We start from the raw sequence: 19,401 nt of genomic DNA, 5'->3' as shown, positions 1-19,401 counted from the left end.
TGTCACAAAAAAGTGTTGTCAATGGCAGCTAATAACCTTTTTGTCTCTGGAATTTTAAGCAAAATATTCCCTGCTCTCAGGCTAGGAAAAAGAAAAGAGGCCACAAATGCAGATTTCAAAACTAGAAAAAAATCATGAGGTGTAACAAGGCCAAAATAAAACCTCCTTAGCCCAACAGAGGCCATTCTATTTTTGTAGTAAAGGACTGAGGAATAAGCTAGTGAAAAATGTTAAGATGCTAAATATAAAATACACATAATGCCAAAAGTCCCAAATAGAAGTAGAAAAGTACAAATGTTGCTGACAAGTAATCTTTAAATAATCTCATTTCAAATCACATTATGCATCAAGCTGCTGGACACCTGTGAGGAAATATTTACTGCTAAACTAGCTGAACAAAAATAAGCCTTAGCAAAATATTATGTTTATTGTGTTCCAAACATTTCAAAATATGTCCTACAAGGATTTTTGATTTTTTTTAATTGCAAGGATTGTGGGCCAGCACTAACACAAAGGGTTATTAAGGCTGATATGTTTGCTACCAGTTATCTATGGCCTTGCTGACTACTCATTTTTCATCATAAGTTGAATATACAAAGCCATATCCTCAGTAAGTGGGCAAATCATTTGTTGGTGAATCCTGTATATATACAGTTAGATACACGAACATAGATGAATACATAGAAAAATCCTTCACAAATACATCTGGCCAGTGAAATCACTTCATGCATAATAAAGAAATGCAGAAAAACTGGAGGGACCCTCCAAAGCAGATCAACAAAAATTATCAGAGTATTAAGATTTATGCCCTGCTTGTGAAAGGTCAAAGAGAACAGGTTCTTATTTCTTCTAAAAAGTGAAAAATCGCCCCAATCAAGATTCCATAACGTAGAAACAAGGGTATTGTGTGGGACAAATAATGTCTACCTTTTCCAGTTTGGGCAAGACAGCCTACCTCACTCCCCATGCGCAAAACCATTAAACTCCCCTGTTTTAATTTGCTATCAACCTTCCTTTAACAAGGATGCAATCGTTTGCATTGGTCACCGGAGGAAGAAGAGGGAAAATTAATTTGAGATTCTCCATAGTGAAAAGATTTTAAGAACATTTAGGCAAAGATGAATTTTTCCTAACTCCTCAGAAAATACTGGGCTAGAACTGCCAGATTACTGACAATTACTGATTTATGGTTCCTGTTCTCTGGCAATACAGAGCAGGTTTTTTTACATGTAGATCTGAACTCTGTCGGAAGTCATTTATCTGAAAGTAAAATATTTTAAATTGGCTCTTAAATATTCAAGTACGATTATCATTATGTGTGAAAGTTTTTCTAATTAATTTCCATAAAACAGAGCAGCTGTTAGTATTTAGTAGTTCTGTATTCCTTTGTTTCTTCAGAACTGTGTGCATATGTTTGGCCATTAGAACATCCTGGGGGGAAAAAAACCCAACACTAAAAAGCTCTGTCATTTAGCATCCTATATATAGCAAAATTTGTACACTTTCACATGCTTCAGTAAAAAATAAATCTGGCTGCACATGACTTTATTGCATTATGTGACTGATTATATATATACATATATGTTGCTCTGGGTCCAGAGCAACAATAAGTGTGGATAAAAAAAAGTATAAAATATAATTAAAATATGAAAAAAAAGAAGAAATTGGTCTTACTAGCTCTGTTTCATCTTTCACTTCCCTTTATGACTTTCCAAGAACTTTTTACCTGCTCTGACCCAGCCATGTCCGTGACTTCTCTCTGAAGAAATGCCACAGCACAGCCCTTGTTACAGACTATGTAAGAGCAGCCACAAATGAGTTCTCAAAAGACCAGGATCGAGAGGTCAGTCACCTTCTATGTGATAGCTCTCCATACACAAAAGGCTTTCTGTGGAAAAATAGGTGGGATAAACAGAAAGCTTGCAAGAGCAAGGAGTAGTTGATTCTGGAGTACAGTCCACTGCAATAAATGGAGATTCTTCTTCTAATCACCATTACTGTAATGCTTTTTAATCAGAGGTAAGGGTCAAAACACTTCAGTATCAACCTCAGTATTCTTGGAATATGTTGGATGAACAGGCTTATTGAACCTGTTTTGTTTTACCATGATATGTATGCACACTCCTTGTCTATTGACAGAACAGACAAGTAATTTCAATAGTCATTTAATGTGTGTGTCCTTAGGCAGGGTTTAGCCCTTAAAATGACAATGCATGTTAATAGGAAAATGTGTAGAGCCAGCTCTGAAGATTAGCTTGGCTTTGTAGTATGCTTAGTTGCTGCACTATATGGAAAATGCATGATGATAACAGATGTAGAACTCACCACTCATAAATATTTAAGTGATAAAACACAATAGGCAGGCACCTTCATTGTTGCAAGATTAAGAGGTACAGTACGAGGCACAAAGCCCAAGAACAAGTGACTTTATCTACTTAAAAAGTACATTTGCTTAGAAATGTACTTGTGAAGTTAATGAGTTTTTCTTAACAAATACAATACATTCAAAAAGAGAAGCTACTCACATTTATGGATTCACTAGCCATTATTGGCAGTCACCAACACAATTAAGACTCCTTTGATAGCTGGCGCAGAAAATATAACTATACCCTGGGTTGTAACACCCCTTCAGAACGAACAGTGGGACCACATCTGATATTTAACTAGAACAGCAAATCTTCAAGAGAATTTCGAAATTACCGAAGTGGATTCTGCAGGTTTGTGTCTGAGACTGAAAAAGTGTGGGAGATGTCTTTATGATTTTAACTAGTATTTTCAACACTTTGTATACGTACACAGTCACTCTTTCTGCAAGACAGGGGAAAACAAGTTAATTTTATTCTGAGAGATTTTACTTCTGCCTAAACGAGCAGTGACTCTAACTTAATTGCATGATGACCAAATAGTCTAAATCCACTGCTGGAATTTCATCTCCATCTTAAAAAATACGAATTGTGCCAGGCTTATTGAGGTGTTCCAGGACAGGGGTAGAGTTTTGGAAAAGAAACCCAGCAAAATCAGATTTAAGGCACTCTGAGACAAAAGTGAGGAGTTAGATTGCTTTATCCAGACACAGCGGAGGAAGGCCCTGGGATAAGTGGGACCTAATTTACACAATATGAAAATGATATTAAAGAAAATATGAATATAGGTCTGTTCTTGTTTTTAACTCATTTCCCTCTAATGCTTTAGATAAATCAATATGCTCTTCTGTAATAATTTATTCCCTGCTACTTCAACTTTTGCCATTCTCTGCAGCTTGTGGAATTTATAGTAGGGCCAAATTCCAATTAGAATTACAGAGGGAAAACACCACCAAAAACCAATTTTTGTCTTGGGGACCTGTATGTGAAGATGATGATTTACAGTACTTCTCCCTGCCAGAAGCACAAAGACAGGGTATAAACTTGGAAAGATGGTCAAAATGCAGAGTGATTGAATATTTAAAGGTACAAGCTATTTTAAACTATGACAGCAGCGTCCTGCAAACGGGCTATAAAACCACCACAATACTGTGTCATATATAGGATGTAAATATTGTAGCCATTTTGCCTTTTATCTGTCTAAGAACTTCTGGGAAATCAGAGTAAAGGTCTTGGAAATGTTAGGCCAGTTAACTTATTAAAGTACAATTCTTGCTCACTCACCATCAGTAACTTTATTGTCCTTGAGTAATTACAAACCATTTGTCTCAATCTCTTCTCATAAGGGAGAGGTAGCATAGGTTATTCAATCCTGCAGTGCAGCGGGGCTGTGGGGCATGGGGAAAGCTGGCCACTGACTGGCCCCTCTGCTGAAATTATTGACTGATGAATACGTATTGTGCTGATGATAGTATGCTACCAGGAATTAAAAACAAAAACAACCAAGACAGACATTTAAAGTGTTAGTAGACGGGGAAGCAAATAAAAGCTTTGATTAGCAACCACAAGTCATCCATGTAGCTCTGTTCATTGTGTTTTTTTCACTTCCCCACCAGTTTTAGGAGGCTGAATCAGCAGTACCACATCCTCTGTGTGAATTAAACAAACTGTAACCCATCACGAGACCTTATCTGCCGTTACAGGCCAAGCGGGGAGACTTACAGCCTTGCTGATTTCAAATCCACTTCTGGAGGAAAATGTGGTTCCAGTGCAGTTCACAATGACTTGCGCAATGTAAAGCTGTTCCTGCTCAGCCGTTGAAGTCAAACTGCAGATATCATACTACTTCATTACTGGTGTTAAAACATGTTACTTCTCTACAACTCTAACAGTTGAAATGCATGTTCATTCTGCCAATTTTTTTCTGTAAATCTACAGCCATGCTTCTGGACAGTTGATTTAGCTATTCATATCATGAATTTCAAAATTAATAACTATCTACTGGATAGTTATAAAACCATTTATTGCAGAAAACAAATTATCAGTGCCAGCCCTGAGCAAGGTCTGGAGGAACTGGATGCTAGAAAGATCTCAAACAATGCTAGCTTCTCTGCATGGGGCTAAAAACCTGCAGAGAGCACACAACCCTGCTACACAGTTATTCAAATGCAGAGGTTAGGAAGCAGGAGTCTAGCTTTGGAGAAATCAAAAGAATTTCCAGCAGGCTGGGGGAAGCAATTGTGCCTCTCTATTGTCCTCTCTTGTGAGAGCTCACTTGGAATACTGCATTCTGTTCTGGAGTCCTCAGTACAGGAAGGACATGGATCTGTTAGACTGAGTCCAGAGGAGGGCAACGAAGATGATTAGAGGGCTGGAGCACCTCACATACAAAGACAGGTTGAGAGAGTTGAGGTTGTTTACTATAGATAAGAGAAGGCTCCAGGGAGACCTTATAGCAGCCTTCCAGTACTAAAAGGGGGGCTACAGAAATGCTAGGAAGAGGCTCTTTATCAAGGAGTGCAGAAGGGACAAGGCTTAATGGTTTTAAGCTGAAAGGGAGATTTAGATTAGATATTGGGAAGAATTATTACTGTGACGGTGGTGAGCCACTGGCACAGCTTTCCCAGGGAAGTCGTGGATGCCTCATCCCTGGAGGTGTTCAAGGCCAGGTTGGATGGGGCTTTGAGCAACCTGATCTAGTGGAAAGTGTCCCTGCCCATGGCTGGTGGACTGGAACTGGATGATCTTTAAGAATCTCCATGATTATATGAAATGGAGCAGGTCTTTCACAAAGGACTTGACTCTTTGCTGCTCCTCAGAAATGGTACTTGGAGGTAGGAGTTAATCTTCTCTATGCCGAGTTCTCAGGGTATCCATAAGAAGATTCATTGCATCTTGATCAAATCAATTACATATGAATAAGGGGAAGGATATTATGAACCACTCCACTGTAAATCCCTGCCAACAGAATTCTGCATAGGAGATAAATGTACCCAAGTAATTTTTTTCATCTGGAATGCAGTGTCTTGCACACACCTGAAACAGAAAACAAAGGTGGTGAAGTTGCAAATTACAACTCCCTTTCAGTGACGCTGCTTGAATTTCTGGAGTCCGTATTTCACAAATAACCTGTGAATACATTCCCTGTCCACCCTGTGCTGACTTCCTCCAGGCCCTTGAGAATTCCTAGGCTGTGTAGATCATGACATTGTGGAGATGTGCATTGTAACAGAAGGCATGTTCTCTTTAAACACCCCTCTGAATATCCAGCTCTAATTATCAAGAGTAAGATGGAGGGGCTGGGAATCAGCCAAAAGGCCCAATTCACACCTAACAGATTCCAGAATCCTCCTGGCATTAGACAATCCTTGCTTTTCAAAAAGTGTTGTCTGGAGAGGTTTATTGGTACAGAGTATTTCCTGAGGCAGTGGTAGCAATTCCCATAAGAGACATATAGAAATACTGCTACTTGAGCCACAGGAAGACAGATGTTTTTCTTGACAAGGAAGAAGGGTTGCTACTAAAAGTAGAGCATGGTCCTATACTTTTGCATGCTAGCAAGGGGAGTGGGTGGGGAAGCCTGATCCTTAACTTTTCACAAGAGCAGCTATAGCATAGTCCTAGCAGTCAAGAAGCAAGACCAGGTTGTAGGTAATAGCCTTTGCCTTCCCTGAAAATTAAGTGCAGCAAAGAAAGTCTCATCCTGCAAAGGAGGGTGAAAACAATGTGGGTGTATTTTTGCTGTCCAGGTACAGGGCCATTTTGGGTTGGAATGGATCCATTTATGCAAGTGTACTTTCTCACCCATTCTATGTTTGGAACACCTGACAGACTGGCCTGTCTCTGAATCAAACTTGCAAAATACTGATTTTCACTGTCAGTGCCACAGGCAAATTCATGTTGCTGCTAAAGGAGGTAGGTGCCAAGGGTTAGCGAATAAAATCCTAGAAACCCCACAGTTCCCCAGACTCACATTGAGGAGGTCACAAAGTCACCACAGAATGCCCTGAGTTGGAAGGGACCCACAAGGACCACCAAGTCCATCTCCCAACCCCAACATTCACCCCATGTGTCTGAGGGTATTGTCAAATGCTTCTTCGATATTGTCAGGCTCAGCACAATTACTGCTTCCCTGGGGAGCATGTTCCAGAGCTCCACCACCCTCTGAGTGAAGAATCTTTTCCAAATGTTCAACCTAAACCTCCCCTGGCACATCTTCCTGCCATTCCCTCGGGTCCTACAATTGGTCACCAGAAAGAAGAGATAAGTGCTGGCTCCTCCTCTTGTGAGGAAGCTGTAAACCTCAATGAGGTCTCCTCTCAGTCTCCTCTTCCCCAGGGTGAACAGACCAGGCGAATCTAGCCACTTATCGTAGAGTTTCTCCTCTGAACCCTTCACCAACTCCTCTTGACAGTCTTCAGTAGCTTTATATCCTTTTCATACTGTGGTGCCCAAAACTGCACCCAGTACTCAAGGTGTGGCCACATCAGTGTAGGGTAGAGCTCGACAATCACCTCCCTTGACCAGCTGGCAATGCCGTGCTTGATGCGCCCCAGGACACTGTTGGCTTACGTTCAACTTGTCAACCAGAACCCCTAGATACCTTTCTGCAGGGCTGCTCTCCAGCCTCTTGATGTGCATCTTCAATCTCTGTGCTAGTGCCCTCGGCCACTGACTAAATTCACCAAAAAAAAAAATTTATTTCCCTGGAAATGGAAAGCAGCATTATTAGAGGAGGACTTCATGATTTCACATCCAAGGCCTGGTTGACCCCCAGCTCCTGTATCCTACTCATGAAAAAGCCCACTGGGTGCTGCGAAAAGCCTGGGGGCTATGGGAAGACCGCCTGGCAGGAAGGACCTGAGGCACTCCCCTCCAGGGCAGTCACCCACTCACCAGCATGGTGAGGAGAGGCGGGCAGGTGCAGGGAAAACACAGAGGGAAAAAAGAGCTAAAGCAGGACAAAATTGATACCGAAAATGCTGGCAAACTCTCTAAGGCTTGTTTTGGAATTTTAGAAAGCAAGCATCCTTTAATCAGGCCTGGGCAACATGAGGCACTGATCTCCATCAATCATGTGCAGCAAGACAAAAGCTGGTTACAGAATATATTTCCCACCTACACGCATGTATATATTTTTTTCCCAGAAATTTTATGCATATTCTGCTACTTTCTAAGGACTAATTTTAATGTTATTATGAACCTCACGACAGTGAAATCTCTTGCTAATTTGGAGCTGGCTTCAGGTCTCTGCCTGATTTTGCGTTTGAGGTAGGGAAAGACTGCAAACAGAGGTGATTACAGAAGAGGAGACATCTGTACAGCACAGATTAGAGTGAACACAAGACACTATCATCTTCAAAGAATGAACAGTGCCCCTGGTGGTGCCTGATCTAGTGGGATGTCTCTGCCCATGGCAGGAGGGTTGGAACTAGATGATCTTTAAGGTTCCTTCCAACCCAAACTATTCTATGATTCTAACCTAAAAAAATAAATATTTTTTTCTGGACTTATAGGGTTCTTTGTCTAAAAATAGTATATATACCTACTGCTTTTGCAAAATGGGATGCCTTTTTTAGAAGGGCATCCAATTCAGCGGTGAATTGTAACATAAAAATATTACTACTTTTTGTTTCAAAGATTTTATCCTTTGCAATATTTTACCAGTGAATGAGTGTTTCTTACACTCCCAACCCAACCTATTCTATGATTTTATGATTCTGTGATTCTATGATTCTGTGATCAGAGGGACATTCTCTCTAACTTTCAAAAAGACCCCAAACAATTATTTGGATAAAACTAACTCTACTGTAGCTTAAATAACATGCATTCCACTTTCCAACCATTCCATTCAACCGCACCTCGAATACTGTGTTCAGTTCTAGGCCTCTCACCCCAAGAAGGATGTTGAGGCTCTTGAGAGCAATGAAGCTGGTGAGGGGGCTGGAGAACAAGTCTTACGAGGAGTAGCTGAGGGAACTGGGGCTGTTTAGCCTGGAGAAGAGGAGGCTGAGGGGAGACCTTATTGCTCTCTACAACTACCTGAAAGGAGTTTGTAGAGAGGAGGGTGCTGGCCTCTTCTCCCAGGTGACAGGTGGTAGGATGAGGGGGAATGGCCTTAGCCTGCACCAGCAGAGGTTCAGACGATATCAGGAAAAATTTTTCACAGAAAGGGTCATCGGGCAGTGGCAGAGGCTGCCCGGGGAGGTGGTGGAGTCACCATTCCTGAAGGTGTTTAAAAAACGGGTAGTCGAGGTGCTGGGGTACATGGTTTAGTGGCCGATAGGAATGGTTGGACTCGATGATCTAAGAGGTCTTTTCCAACCTAGTGATTCTATGATTTGTAACAGCAATTACTACTCGCACCCAACCCAGTAAGCTCCGCGCACAGACCCCTCCGAACCGGGCACCGGCGCCCCGTCCCGTGCCTTCCCCGCTGCCGGAGGCGGCACCCCTGGCCGGGCAGAGGACGAACAAGGGCAGCTTCGGGGAAACAACACCCCTCAGCCCCCTCTCCCGACCACCTCCCGCCGCAGCACCCCCCTCCCCGCCCGCCTTCGCGCATGTGCGCCCCGCTTGACGCCTGCGCGCTGGGCAGCCGCTGCTTTCGGAGCGCTCGCGGGCGGGAGGCAGGGCGGCTGGGAGAAGGCAGGGAGGCAGGGAGATAAGCAGGGAGACAGGGGAGCGGCGTGTCAACGCGGGTGCGGAGAAGGTGCCCCGCGATCGCGCCCCCGCGGGCACCGGGCGCGCCCGGCTCTTCCCTTGGAGCAGCGCACCGAGCCGCCCGGGGGGTGGGTAGAGACACAGAGGGGTGGGTAGGGGGGAGCCAGCTGGGCGCTGCCGCCACCCCATCGTGGTCATGGCCGGCTCGGAGCAGCCGGCGGCGCGGCGGGAGGACGAGGAAGCGGCGCTGCCCGGGGAGGATGCGGAGCTGGCGCTGGCCGGCATCAACATGCTGCTCAACAACGGCTTCCGCGAGTCCGACCAGCTCTTCAAGAAGTACAGGTAACATCGGGCGCCCTCCCCTCTGCACCCCAGGCGCCTGCACAGAGTCGTGGAATGATTTGCGTTGGAAGGGACCACAAAGATCATCCAGTTCCAACCCCCCTGCCATGGGCAGGGAGGGACACCTCCCGCCAGACCGGGCTGCTCAGAGCCCCATCCAACCTGGCCTTGGATACCTCAAGGGAAGGGGAATCCATGATTTCCTTGGGCACTGGAAATCCAAGTTCCACTGCCTCACCACCCTCATGGTGAAGAATTGCTTCCTAATGTCTGATATAAATCTTCACTCTTCCAATTTGAAGCCATTCCCCCTCATCCTGTCACTACTCCCAAGCTCCTTCCCCCAAGCGTGGCACCAGGTGCCTTCATAGAATCATAGAATGGTTTTGGGGTGGAAGAGACCTCAAAGATCATTCAGTTCAACCCCCCCCAGACCAGGCTGCTCAGGGTCTCATCCAACCTGGTCTTGGACACCTCTAGGGATGGGGCATCTGCAACTTCCTGGGGCAACCTGTGCCAATGCCTCACCAACCTCATCACGAATTTCTTCCTAATGTCTGATATAAATCTTCCCCCTTCCAATTTAAAGCCATTCCCCTTCATCCTGTCCCTTCCCCTGAGTGTGGCACCGCTCACCCCTCAAGCAGCTTCCCCAGGATGGCAGCACCTGCCCCTTTCCACCTTCCCCTGGCAAACAGGCTGCTGGGGCGCACAGGTGGGTGCTGGGGAGCAGGGGCACTGTGGCTCCTCAGACAACAAAGGGAGTTGGCTACCCCACTTGTTTACCCTGGAGGCCCTGGGTGAGAGGGGGCGCATCTTCCTTGTGGGGCTGCGTGTTGGGTGACACCACAGAAGGTGCCCACCACCTGGTTGAAGGTGGAATCTCCGTCCCTGGAGGTATTCAGAAAAGGTGTAGATGTGGCACTTCAGGACATGGTTTAGGAGGCAGAGTGGTGCTGTGTTGATGGTTGGACTTGATGATCTTAGCGGTCTTTTCCAACCTTAACAATTCCATGATTCTAGACGTCAGGGAAGGGCTGGGCAGGGGTCAGTGGGGCCCTTGGTACCAGTGGCTGCATTTCGCTAAGGTGTAAACACAGACTGCACCTGGAGGCCTTTTCTGGGGGGCTCTCTCCCATGCTCCGTTGTGATCTCATGCTGGTTTCAGTCTATAAAATGAATCACAACAAAAGGTCCTTGGATGCTGCTGTGATTACCTTGAGGCTGTAAGATTATGTTCATAATCCCTGCATGCATCATCGCTAGATTTGTACTTTAAGGAGTTATCTGGGAGGAAAGGCATTAACACAACTGTGTAAGTCAGTCTTAAAGAAAAGATTGCCCACAGCAGCTGCCCTTAATTTTTATACTGAGGACTAACGTGTTCCGCCCAAGCCTGAGCTGCTGTAATTACGCATACGTGCTAAATAATTAATGTGCACTATACTGCTCTTGTCTGTGTGATTAAAAAGACTTTGATTGACTTGAAATACCACTTCGTAGTGATGGTGTACTTATGTGCTTGGTCTTATTTACAAAAAGACGATGTTTGGATGTCAAGTGGGCCAAGTGAGACCAATTAAGAAGACTTCCTTTAATAGTAATGGAATAACTTCACTATATACCTGCTACAGTGTAATATTGAACCTGGCATTCTGTCTTCAGTATATGCTGTTATGTTACATACACAATACTGTTATGTGATAACTAGCTAGAGTACTGCAGCTGACAAGTAAGGTCCTGATTCTTTGTTTACTACATGTGTAAGATGCAGCTCACATTCATATGAAGTTTCAACTGATGAATTACTTATTTCTTGAGTCTGTGAGAGTGATCAATTGTTCTAGGTGTCTAAGCAACCTTTTGGTTTAATTTGTTTGGTTTTGTGTTGTGTGGTTTTTTTTTTAAGGTGCCAGTTAAGGAACCATTGAATCATAGAATCACTAAGTTGGAAGGGACTCACTGGGTCATAGTCCAACCATTCCTAACACTCCCTAAACCATGCCCCTCAGCACCTCATCCACCTGTCCCTAAAACACCTCCAGGGAAGGTGACTCAGCCACCTCCCTGGGCAGCCTCTGCCAGTGCCCAGTAACCCTCTCCTTGAGAAATTTTTTCCTGATGTCCAGCCTGAACCTCCCCTAGCGGAGCTTGAGGCCATTCCCCCTTGTCCTGTCGCCTGTCACTTGGGAGAAAAGGCCAGCTCCCTCCTTTCCACAACCTCCTTTCAGGTAGTTGTAGAGAGCAATAAGGTCTCCCCTCAGCCTCCTCTTCTCCAGGCTAAACAACCCCAGCTCTCTCAGCCGCTCCTCGTAAGACTTGTTCTCCAGCCCCCTCACCAGCTTCGTTGCTCTTCTCTGGACACGCTCCAAAGCCTCAACATCCTTCTTGTGGTGAGGGGCCCAGAACTGAACACAGTACTCAAGGTGTGGTCTCACCAGTGCTGAGTACAGAGGGAGAATCACCTCCCTGGACCTGCTGGTCACACCGTTTCTGATACAAGCCAAGATGCCATTGGCCTTCTTGGCCACCTGGGCACACTGCTGGCTCATGTTCAGGCGGCTGTCAACAATTGATGAGGTTTCCTCTCTTATGCTTCTGGTTCTGTTGTGCCATTGCTTTCTCTCAGTAGTGTGAATCTGTAAGTAGTCTATAAATAAAAAATATGTGGTACTTCTTATATTGTACAGTAGTATTAGGGAATAAAATTGTTAGGATTCCTATTTTCAAAATGCAGTTTAATCCTCCCTTGAAAGTTCCCTTGAATATCTAGAAGGTTTATTACTAAAGATGTTTTAAATGTAGAAACTTTTTTTTCAGATGTGAGCATTTCTTTGTTTGATTTTTATCAAGAAATGCCTAAAAGTTCAGCATGCGGTTTGATCTTGGCCTTTAAACACTACTTGCAAGGAGTAAATAGGAATTCCTTCATTAGATGAAGTGGTTTTATGATTCATAATTATTTTTTTTTTTAGTAACTCTGAAAATCTCCAGCCCTCTCTACTTCATCCCAGAATTCCTATCAGGATTCCTTTTGCTGTGAACTTAATAAACCTTTATTGAATTGCAGATTAGCTGTATGTTGCAACTTTCTATTAGATGTAAGAGAGAAGATCCACCGAAGTATGCTGAAATTCCTATAAATTTGGATTTTGGAGACATGTGCTGTGAGGTTTACTTTGTTCCCAGTGATTTTTCATTCTATAATTGTCTGGCATGTGTTCTTCCTACAGGGACTTAAGTAATTGTACTATATGTTTCTTATATACAGTCTTAAATGACTGTATTTTTCTTGGTGTATGCTTGAAAGAATAAAATAGAACCCATCTTTAGTGGGACTGGTAAGCCAAATGAGCAGCTTTTGGGAGCTCTCTGTAATGTAATGTGGATGTTGGTAATTCGCAGCACTAATGCTCAAAGATATCTGATTAAATGCAGCTTTTTTAACTCGATGCAAGTGTGTTGTTTGTATTTAAGGGACCTTTCTTACAGAAAGTGTTAATTATAGACTACTGCCTATGCAGGTTGTTTAGCTCTGTTTTAGAAGCTTAACAGTTACCAGATGAATCCTAGAAATTAAGGGAGGAATTAAGAACTACAAGAATATTTGGATACTCAATTATTCAGCAAAACTTCAGTTTCATTAGCCACATAATTTAAACTAGTTAAAACTGTTTCTTAGAAACAACTGATTTTGCTTCTACTTTTTATTACTATGTTTTCTTCATTTGCCCCCTTAAAGATCTTGTGAAAAATTAATTCAAATCAATGTGGCTATCTTCATAGGACAGTAGACAGCCTTGATGAGGCTAAGGACAGCTGTCATTCCAAAGCAGGCAGGATCCTTGCTTTTTTTCCTTGCTGTTCTGCATTTTTGCATCTTGCAGAAAGCTGGCTGGTCAGCCCAAAGTCAGTTGTATTTGAAAGCTGGTCATAACACATTCCTTGAGGAAACTGGGGTAGGAATTGCAGCTGTGTTTCATATGTATAATCATGCCAGTAAAGTCTTGTCTTTGAAGAGTGGTGGTACTTTGAAGTCATGGGCCAGTGTTTCTGTGTTGGGTATGGGAGAACAGTATTTTGCCTTTGGTGGTTAAAGCTCACGTATATCTGTTTAGAACCTGAAGAAGTCAGATGAACGTGTTGTGTGAGATGGAAATGCATTGACTGTTATTGTAAAGCAGTTAAAGATTTGTCAGATGTAGTTTGTGACTTGTTTTGTTTTAAATTATACTTGAGGGAGGATATCGGGGTTTGAAAAAATCATCTGCAAGTATTGTTGACATATGTATATGCTTTTTTGTGAGTTTATTTTTCTTAAGGAGTCCAGATCCTCCACCTGCTAGTGCAGACGATGTTCTGAACATGAATCAAATACCAGTGGATGTAATAGTCTCATAAATCTGCAACAGGCAGCACCACTGTCTTTAATGCTTGTAGCTGTGTCAGGTCCCCACAGTGCTAACTCATATTTGAAACTGTCAGGTATCAGTCTTTCTATTCAGCTTGAGCAATGCTGACACCATCCCAGTTCTCATCGGTTTAAGCTTTGAGTACCTGTGAAAGCTGCAGGAGACGTGGAGGTTAACCAAGGACATTGGCATTTGAGACAGAGCCCAGTCAGCCCATGGGATGGTATTGTTTTGGTGAGCCATCCTGACACTAGCAAGAAAGCTAAATCAGTGTGTTCTTTTTCCCCTTCTATCTTTTTTGATTCCTAAACATTAAGCGAAGAAGAAACTGTCAAAAGACCTTTTTTTTTCGCTGATTCTTCACTTCTTAAGAGCATTTGCAATTTAAAAGCTATTTTAAAACTTCCTTGAGCTAAGAGGAGAGAAGACGGTGTCAAATAAAATCGGGAGTTTTCTAGCTGAATGTTGACTCACAACATAAAGCATAAGATCAAGGATATTAGCTTACAAGAAATCCAACAGTCTTCTGTCTCCTGCCAGAAAAATGTTTGCTGCACAAATTACTTTTACTTCTGAAAAGGCTTGATAAAGTTTTCAGCATCTGAAGGTAAAGAGAAATGATACAGGATGGACAAGTAAAATATAGTACTCTGCAGCCTGCTAGGGTAAAGCAGAACATGGGGAAAATAGAAAGTGTGAACAAATGGGAAAGGGGGGGGGGGGAAGCTTAGTACGGTTACTTTAAAAAACCTGAAATTTTTAAAGTTATGACATTACAATGTATGTATTAACAGACATACAAACTTCAGTAGTGGACCAGAAATTCCACTGTGAGTATGTGTCTGAGCCTAATATTACCAATTTAAAACAATGTCTGTGGCTTAAAATAGTTTTGACCCAAATACAAGGTTGAGACAAGGTGACATTAAGCCAGCATTGATCAGCAGGTAGATTATGACCCATGTGTGGGCACTCTGACTGCTGCTGAAACTCTTGTTTATGGAGCTCAGCAAAGGAACTTTAAGAACGAAAATGAGTTGATTTAGTAGATGTTTTGGTCACTTCTCTAAAGATAAGGACAGTGGAGTGGGAACTGAATTAAGTCAATTGGGGGAAGTGTGATGGCATCTTGATCGGAAGTGTGAGAATAAGTCCTGAGTGCTCTGATAGCAACTCTATATGCTGTTAATTGCAGCGACAGGCAGATGAGCAGCTGCCAAATGAATGTATAGAAAGAGTTATGTAGAAGGGAACATAGCAGCAGTATTCTAAATATGTAATAAATGTGTGCATTAGTGAAGTAAGATTTCATTACTCAAGGCTGGGCAGAGCATGTTATAGTAACAGTGATGTGCGTAAAACTGTCTCTGTTTTCCAGTTCTGTGGATGATTAGCAAAAGTTTAAGTGTTCTGCAGTTTAAATCTTCAAGACCTAGGTATAGAGAGATTATCATCTTGAATGTGACATTTAGTTTTGTGGCCTTCATGACAGAGACTGGTTTTATTGCCAAAAGTGGTAAAAAGGGCAAAGGGAGGTCAAGAGATCCATTTGCCACATGGAGCAAAATGTGGTGGCTCAGAGTCCAAGGGAAGATGACAGAAAGCTAAACAAAAATCTGAGTTTGTAGTTTGGAAGTTACAAAACAGATTTTGTGGACGTGGCAGAAAAGGTATTGTAGTACGCAGATCTTATTTTAACTTTGAAGAAATTCACTCTGTGAAAGATACAGATATTGTAAGGACTTTTCACTCTCACTAGTGCACCCATTCTTTGGTCTGCTGTTTCCTGTAAGTTATTTCAGGCTGTTGTGATGCAATGGATATGTTTTTGGTTTAATGTACTTCAGGATCTCAAAGATATTAGGAAGTTATATGACGTCAGTTAAGATGCTATAGTTTGTCCTGGAAAGTAATTTCAGTCAGACGAATTGAACGTACAGTGGAAAAAGATTTTGCAAAAGTCCATAATTCTTATGGATTAAGAGTGTGCAATTGGACAGTTAGTACAAACTAGGTGATATGTTTTAATTAGCTTGTCTCTCAGCTTTGTAACTACCTTTCAAAGTAAAGGTGCAATTTAAAATGCTTCTCATAATCCCTGTGTTTTGATGTGCATCTGAACATAACAGCCTGAAGTTAGAGCAAAACAATTTTGTTTTATCCTCCCATAAATTAACTGGATGGGACAGGGCTGCAGAATTACTCCTATGTTCCTGAATTTCTCTTTTCATTGAGTATTTCTAGTGACAATAGAAGTGTGTGCTAAGAGCTCATTTACAATTAAAACACATTTGTGCTGATTATGAAATATAAACTAAACCTAGATCTGACATTTGCAGTTCTCAATGTGTCTTTATACTGTAATGCTTCCCTGGCACTTATATTGCCTTAGCTATTTCAGGTACCACTGTTGCATGAGATATGTACTTGCATAAAGATCTGTCTTATGTTTGTGGACTCAAAAATAATTTTTAGTATATATTCTAGAATAATCTGTGATGGAATAAAGACCAAAGGATTTGTATGTTTTTGCAGTAAATTCCTTACCTTTATATATAGTTTATAGGTATTTCTGCTTGTTTTAAAATATTCAGTATGTGCTTCTATATTTGTCTGTGAACTTACGTGAATTCTTAATTTTTCATTACACTTTCCTGCTTTGGAGGAAAACAATTGTTTTGTTTCAACTTGAGCATCACTGTCAATGACTGGGATTCTTAGTGGACTGTGGTTGAAGCAGAAGTGCCTGGAAAAGTGGGGAGAGCCAATTACATTACTTAAGCTTAAACTTGAGCTAGGATGTAGTAGCTTTAGAAGCTGAAGTATTTGGAAGTGAAATCATAGTATCATAGTATTGTAGTACAGTTGGAGTTGAAGGGACCTTAAAGATCAGATAGCTCCAACCTCCCTGCCATGGCCAGAAACATCCCACTAAAGCAGGCTGTCCAAGGCCTCATCCAGCCTGGCCTTGAACACCTCCAGGTATGAGGCATCCAAGACCTCCCTGGGCAACCTGTTCCAGTGTCTCACCACTCTCATGGTGAAGAAATGGCTTGTATCAGAAATGGGGTCACCAGCAGGTCCAGGGAGGTTATTCTCCCTCTGTACTCAGCACTGGTGAGACCGCACCTTGAATACTGTGTTCAGTTCTGGACCCCTCACCACAAGAAGGATGTTGAGGCTCTGGAGCGTGTCCAGAGAAGAGCAACAAAGCTGGTGAGGGGGCTGGAGAACAAGTCTTATGAGGAGCGGCTGAGAGAGCTGGGGTTGTTTAGCCTGGAGAAGAGGAGGCTGAGGGGAGACCTTATTACTCTCTACAACTATCTGAAAGGAGGTTGTGGAGAGGAGGGAGCTGGCCTCTTCTCCCAAGTGACAGAGGACAGGACTAGAGGGAATGGCCTGAAGCTCCGTCAGGGGAGGTTCAGGTTGGATATCAGAAAAAAATTCTTCACAGTAAGAGTCATTGGGTACTCGAACAGGCTGCCCAGGGAGGTGGTTGAGTCGCCTTCCCTGGAGGTGTTTAAGGAACGGGTGGATGAAGTGCTTAGGGACATGGTTTAGGGAGTGTTAGGAATGGTTGGACTCGATGATCCAATGGGTCCTTTCCAACCTTGTGATTCTGTGATTCTGTGATTCTGTAATGCCCAGTGTAAATCTGCCCCTCTCCAGTTTATACCCATCCCCCCTGGTCCTATCCCCACAAACCTTTATGAATAGCCCTGTAGGCCCCCTTCAGGTGCTGGAAGGTCGCTATAAGTTCTCCTCAGAGCCTTCTGTTCTCCAGGCTGAACAAGCTCAACTCTCTCAGCCTGTCCTCATAGGGAAGGTGCTCCAGCCCTCCGATCATCTTTGTAGCCCTCCTCTGGACCCATTCCAACAGCTCCGTATCCTTCTTACGTTGAGGATTCCAGAACTGGACACAGTATTCCAGATGAGGTCTCACAAGAGAGGAGTAGAGGGGCAGAATCACTTCCCTCGACCTGCTGGCCATGCTTCTTTTGATGCAGCTCAGGATACGGTTGGCCTTGTGGGGTGTGAGTGCACATTGTCGGCTCATGTTGAGCTTCTCATTGACCAGCACTGCCAAGTCCTTCTCTGCAGGGCTGCTCTCAAGCACGCCATCCCCCATTGTGTACTGAAAATGGGGATTGCCCCGACCCAGGTGCAGGACCTTACACTTGGCCTTGTTGAACCTCATGAGATTCTCAGAGGCCCACTTCTCCAGCCTGTCCAGATCCCTCTAAATGACATCCCGTCCTTCCGGTGTGGCAACTACACCACTCAGCTTGGTGTCATCTGCAAACTTGCTGAGGGTGCACTCCATCTTGCTGTCAATATCATTGATAAAGATATTAAACAGCACCGGCCCCAGTACGGATGCCTGAGGGACACCACTTGTCATGGATCTCCATGTGGACTTTGAGCCATTGACCACTACTCTCTGAACACTACCATCCAACCAGTTTCTTATCCACCATACTGTCCACCCATCAAATCCATATCTCTCCAATTTAGAGAGAAGGATGTTATGGGAGACTGTGTCAAAGGTTTTACAGAAGTCCAGATAGATCATATCCGTTGGTTTACCTGTGTCTACTGCTGCCATTACCCCATCATAGAAAGCCACCAAGTTGGTCAGGCAGGACTTGCCCCTGGTGAAGCCATGCTCGCAGACATTAATCACCTCCCTGCCTTCCATATGCTTTAGGATAGCTTCTAGGAAGATGTGTTCCATGATCGTCCCAGGCACAGAGGTGAGGCTGACAGGTCAGTAGTTCTCAGGGTAGTCTTTTTAACCCTTTTTAAAAATGGGCACAATGTTACCTTTCTTCCAGTCACCAGGGAGTGACTGGCTACTGTCATGGAAATAAATACAGAAGTAAGAAAATACAGAGAAGTAATTGATTTTGCTTTTGGTGTGCTTCAGTTTGTATTTATTTTTTTTTATGGTAAAATTAGGCTGAGATAACTCAGCCTTGTTAAACCAAGGCTTGAAACTCCGGAATGTTATCTTCATATGTGAAACTGGGGCATGGCCAACACCTTTTTTCTTTCTGAAGTGGATTAACATCTTAAAGATATGCCACAAAATAAAGTGAATTAGGGTTTACTGGGAGAAGCTGTGCCTTGTATAACACCAGTTTATGTACCTGGAAGAAAGGTCTGCTTCAGTGCTCTTAAGCTTATGACAAGTTTAGTTATATATGCCAAATTTGCTGATATGCACAAGCTTTTACTATGGTATCTTGTAGAAATGGTGTTAATAGCACACTTTCGTATAATAAAGACATCTTCTGAGTCCTAGTTTGATAGGTTAGGTACAGACTATTTTACAAAATATGGCTGGATTTTTCTTTGAACTAACTAAAAGTCTGGAGATTTTTCTTGATGGAGGTTATTACCTCGAAGTAGTGAGAACAACCTGGATAGTGCAGTGTCCCAATGTTCATTTGTATTCAGTTCCATAACTCTTGCCAGTGTCAATATGGCCATTGGTTTTCTGTTAGTAGGTGCTGCCTCACTTTCTTATAACCATAGAATTGTAGAATAGTTTGGGTTGGAAGGGACCTTAAAGATTATCCAGTTCCACCCCCCCCGCCATGAGCAGGGACACCTCCCAC

General features: G+C 43.1%; 1 protein-coding gene across 1 annotated transcript in view; it reads left to right on the top strand.

Moving 5' to 3' along the window:
- Positions 1-9,158: 9,158 nt before the first annotated feature.
- The window catches only part of TTC39C (tetratricopeptide repeat domain 39C), a 43,265-nt gene continuing 33,022 nt past the window's right edge, over positions 9,159-19,401 (top strand). The window contains exon 1 of the mRNA XM_009563251.2: positions 9,159-9,368. Coding sequence (XP_009561546.2) covers positions 9,223-9,368 — 146 coding nt within the window. The 5' untranslated portion in view covers positions 9,159-9,222. The remainder of the gene's footprint in view (positions 9,369-19,401) is intronic.

Source organism: Cuculus canorus, chromosome 2, assembly GCF_017976375.1.
Source record: "Cuculus canorus isolate bCucCan1 chromosome 2, bCucCan1.pri, whole genome shotgun sequence".
Classification (NCBI taxonomy): domain Eukaryota; kingdom Metazoa; phylum Chordata; class Aves; order Cuculiformes; family Cuculidae; genus Cuculus; species Cuculus canorus.
The sequence above is the reverse complement of the archived record's forward strand: the minus strand, read 5'-3'. Positions and strand labels throughout refer to the sequence as shown.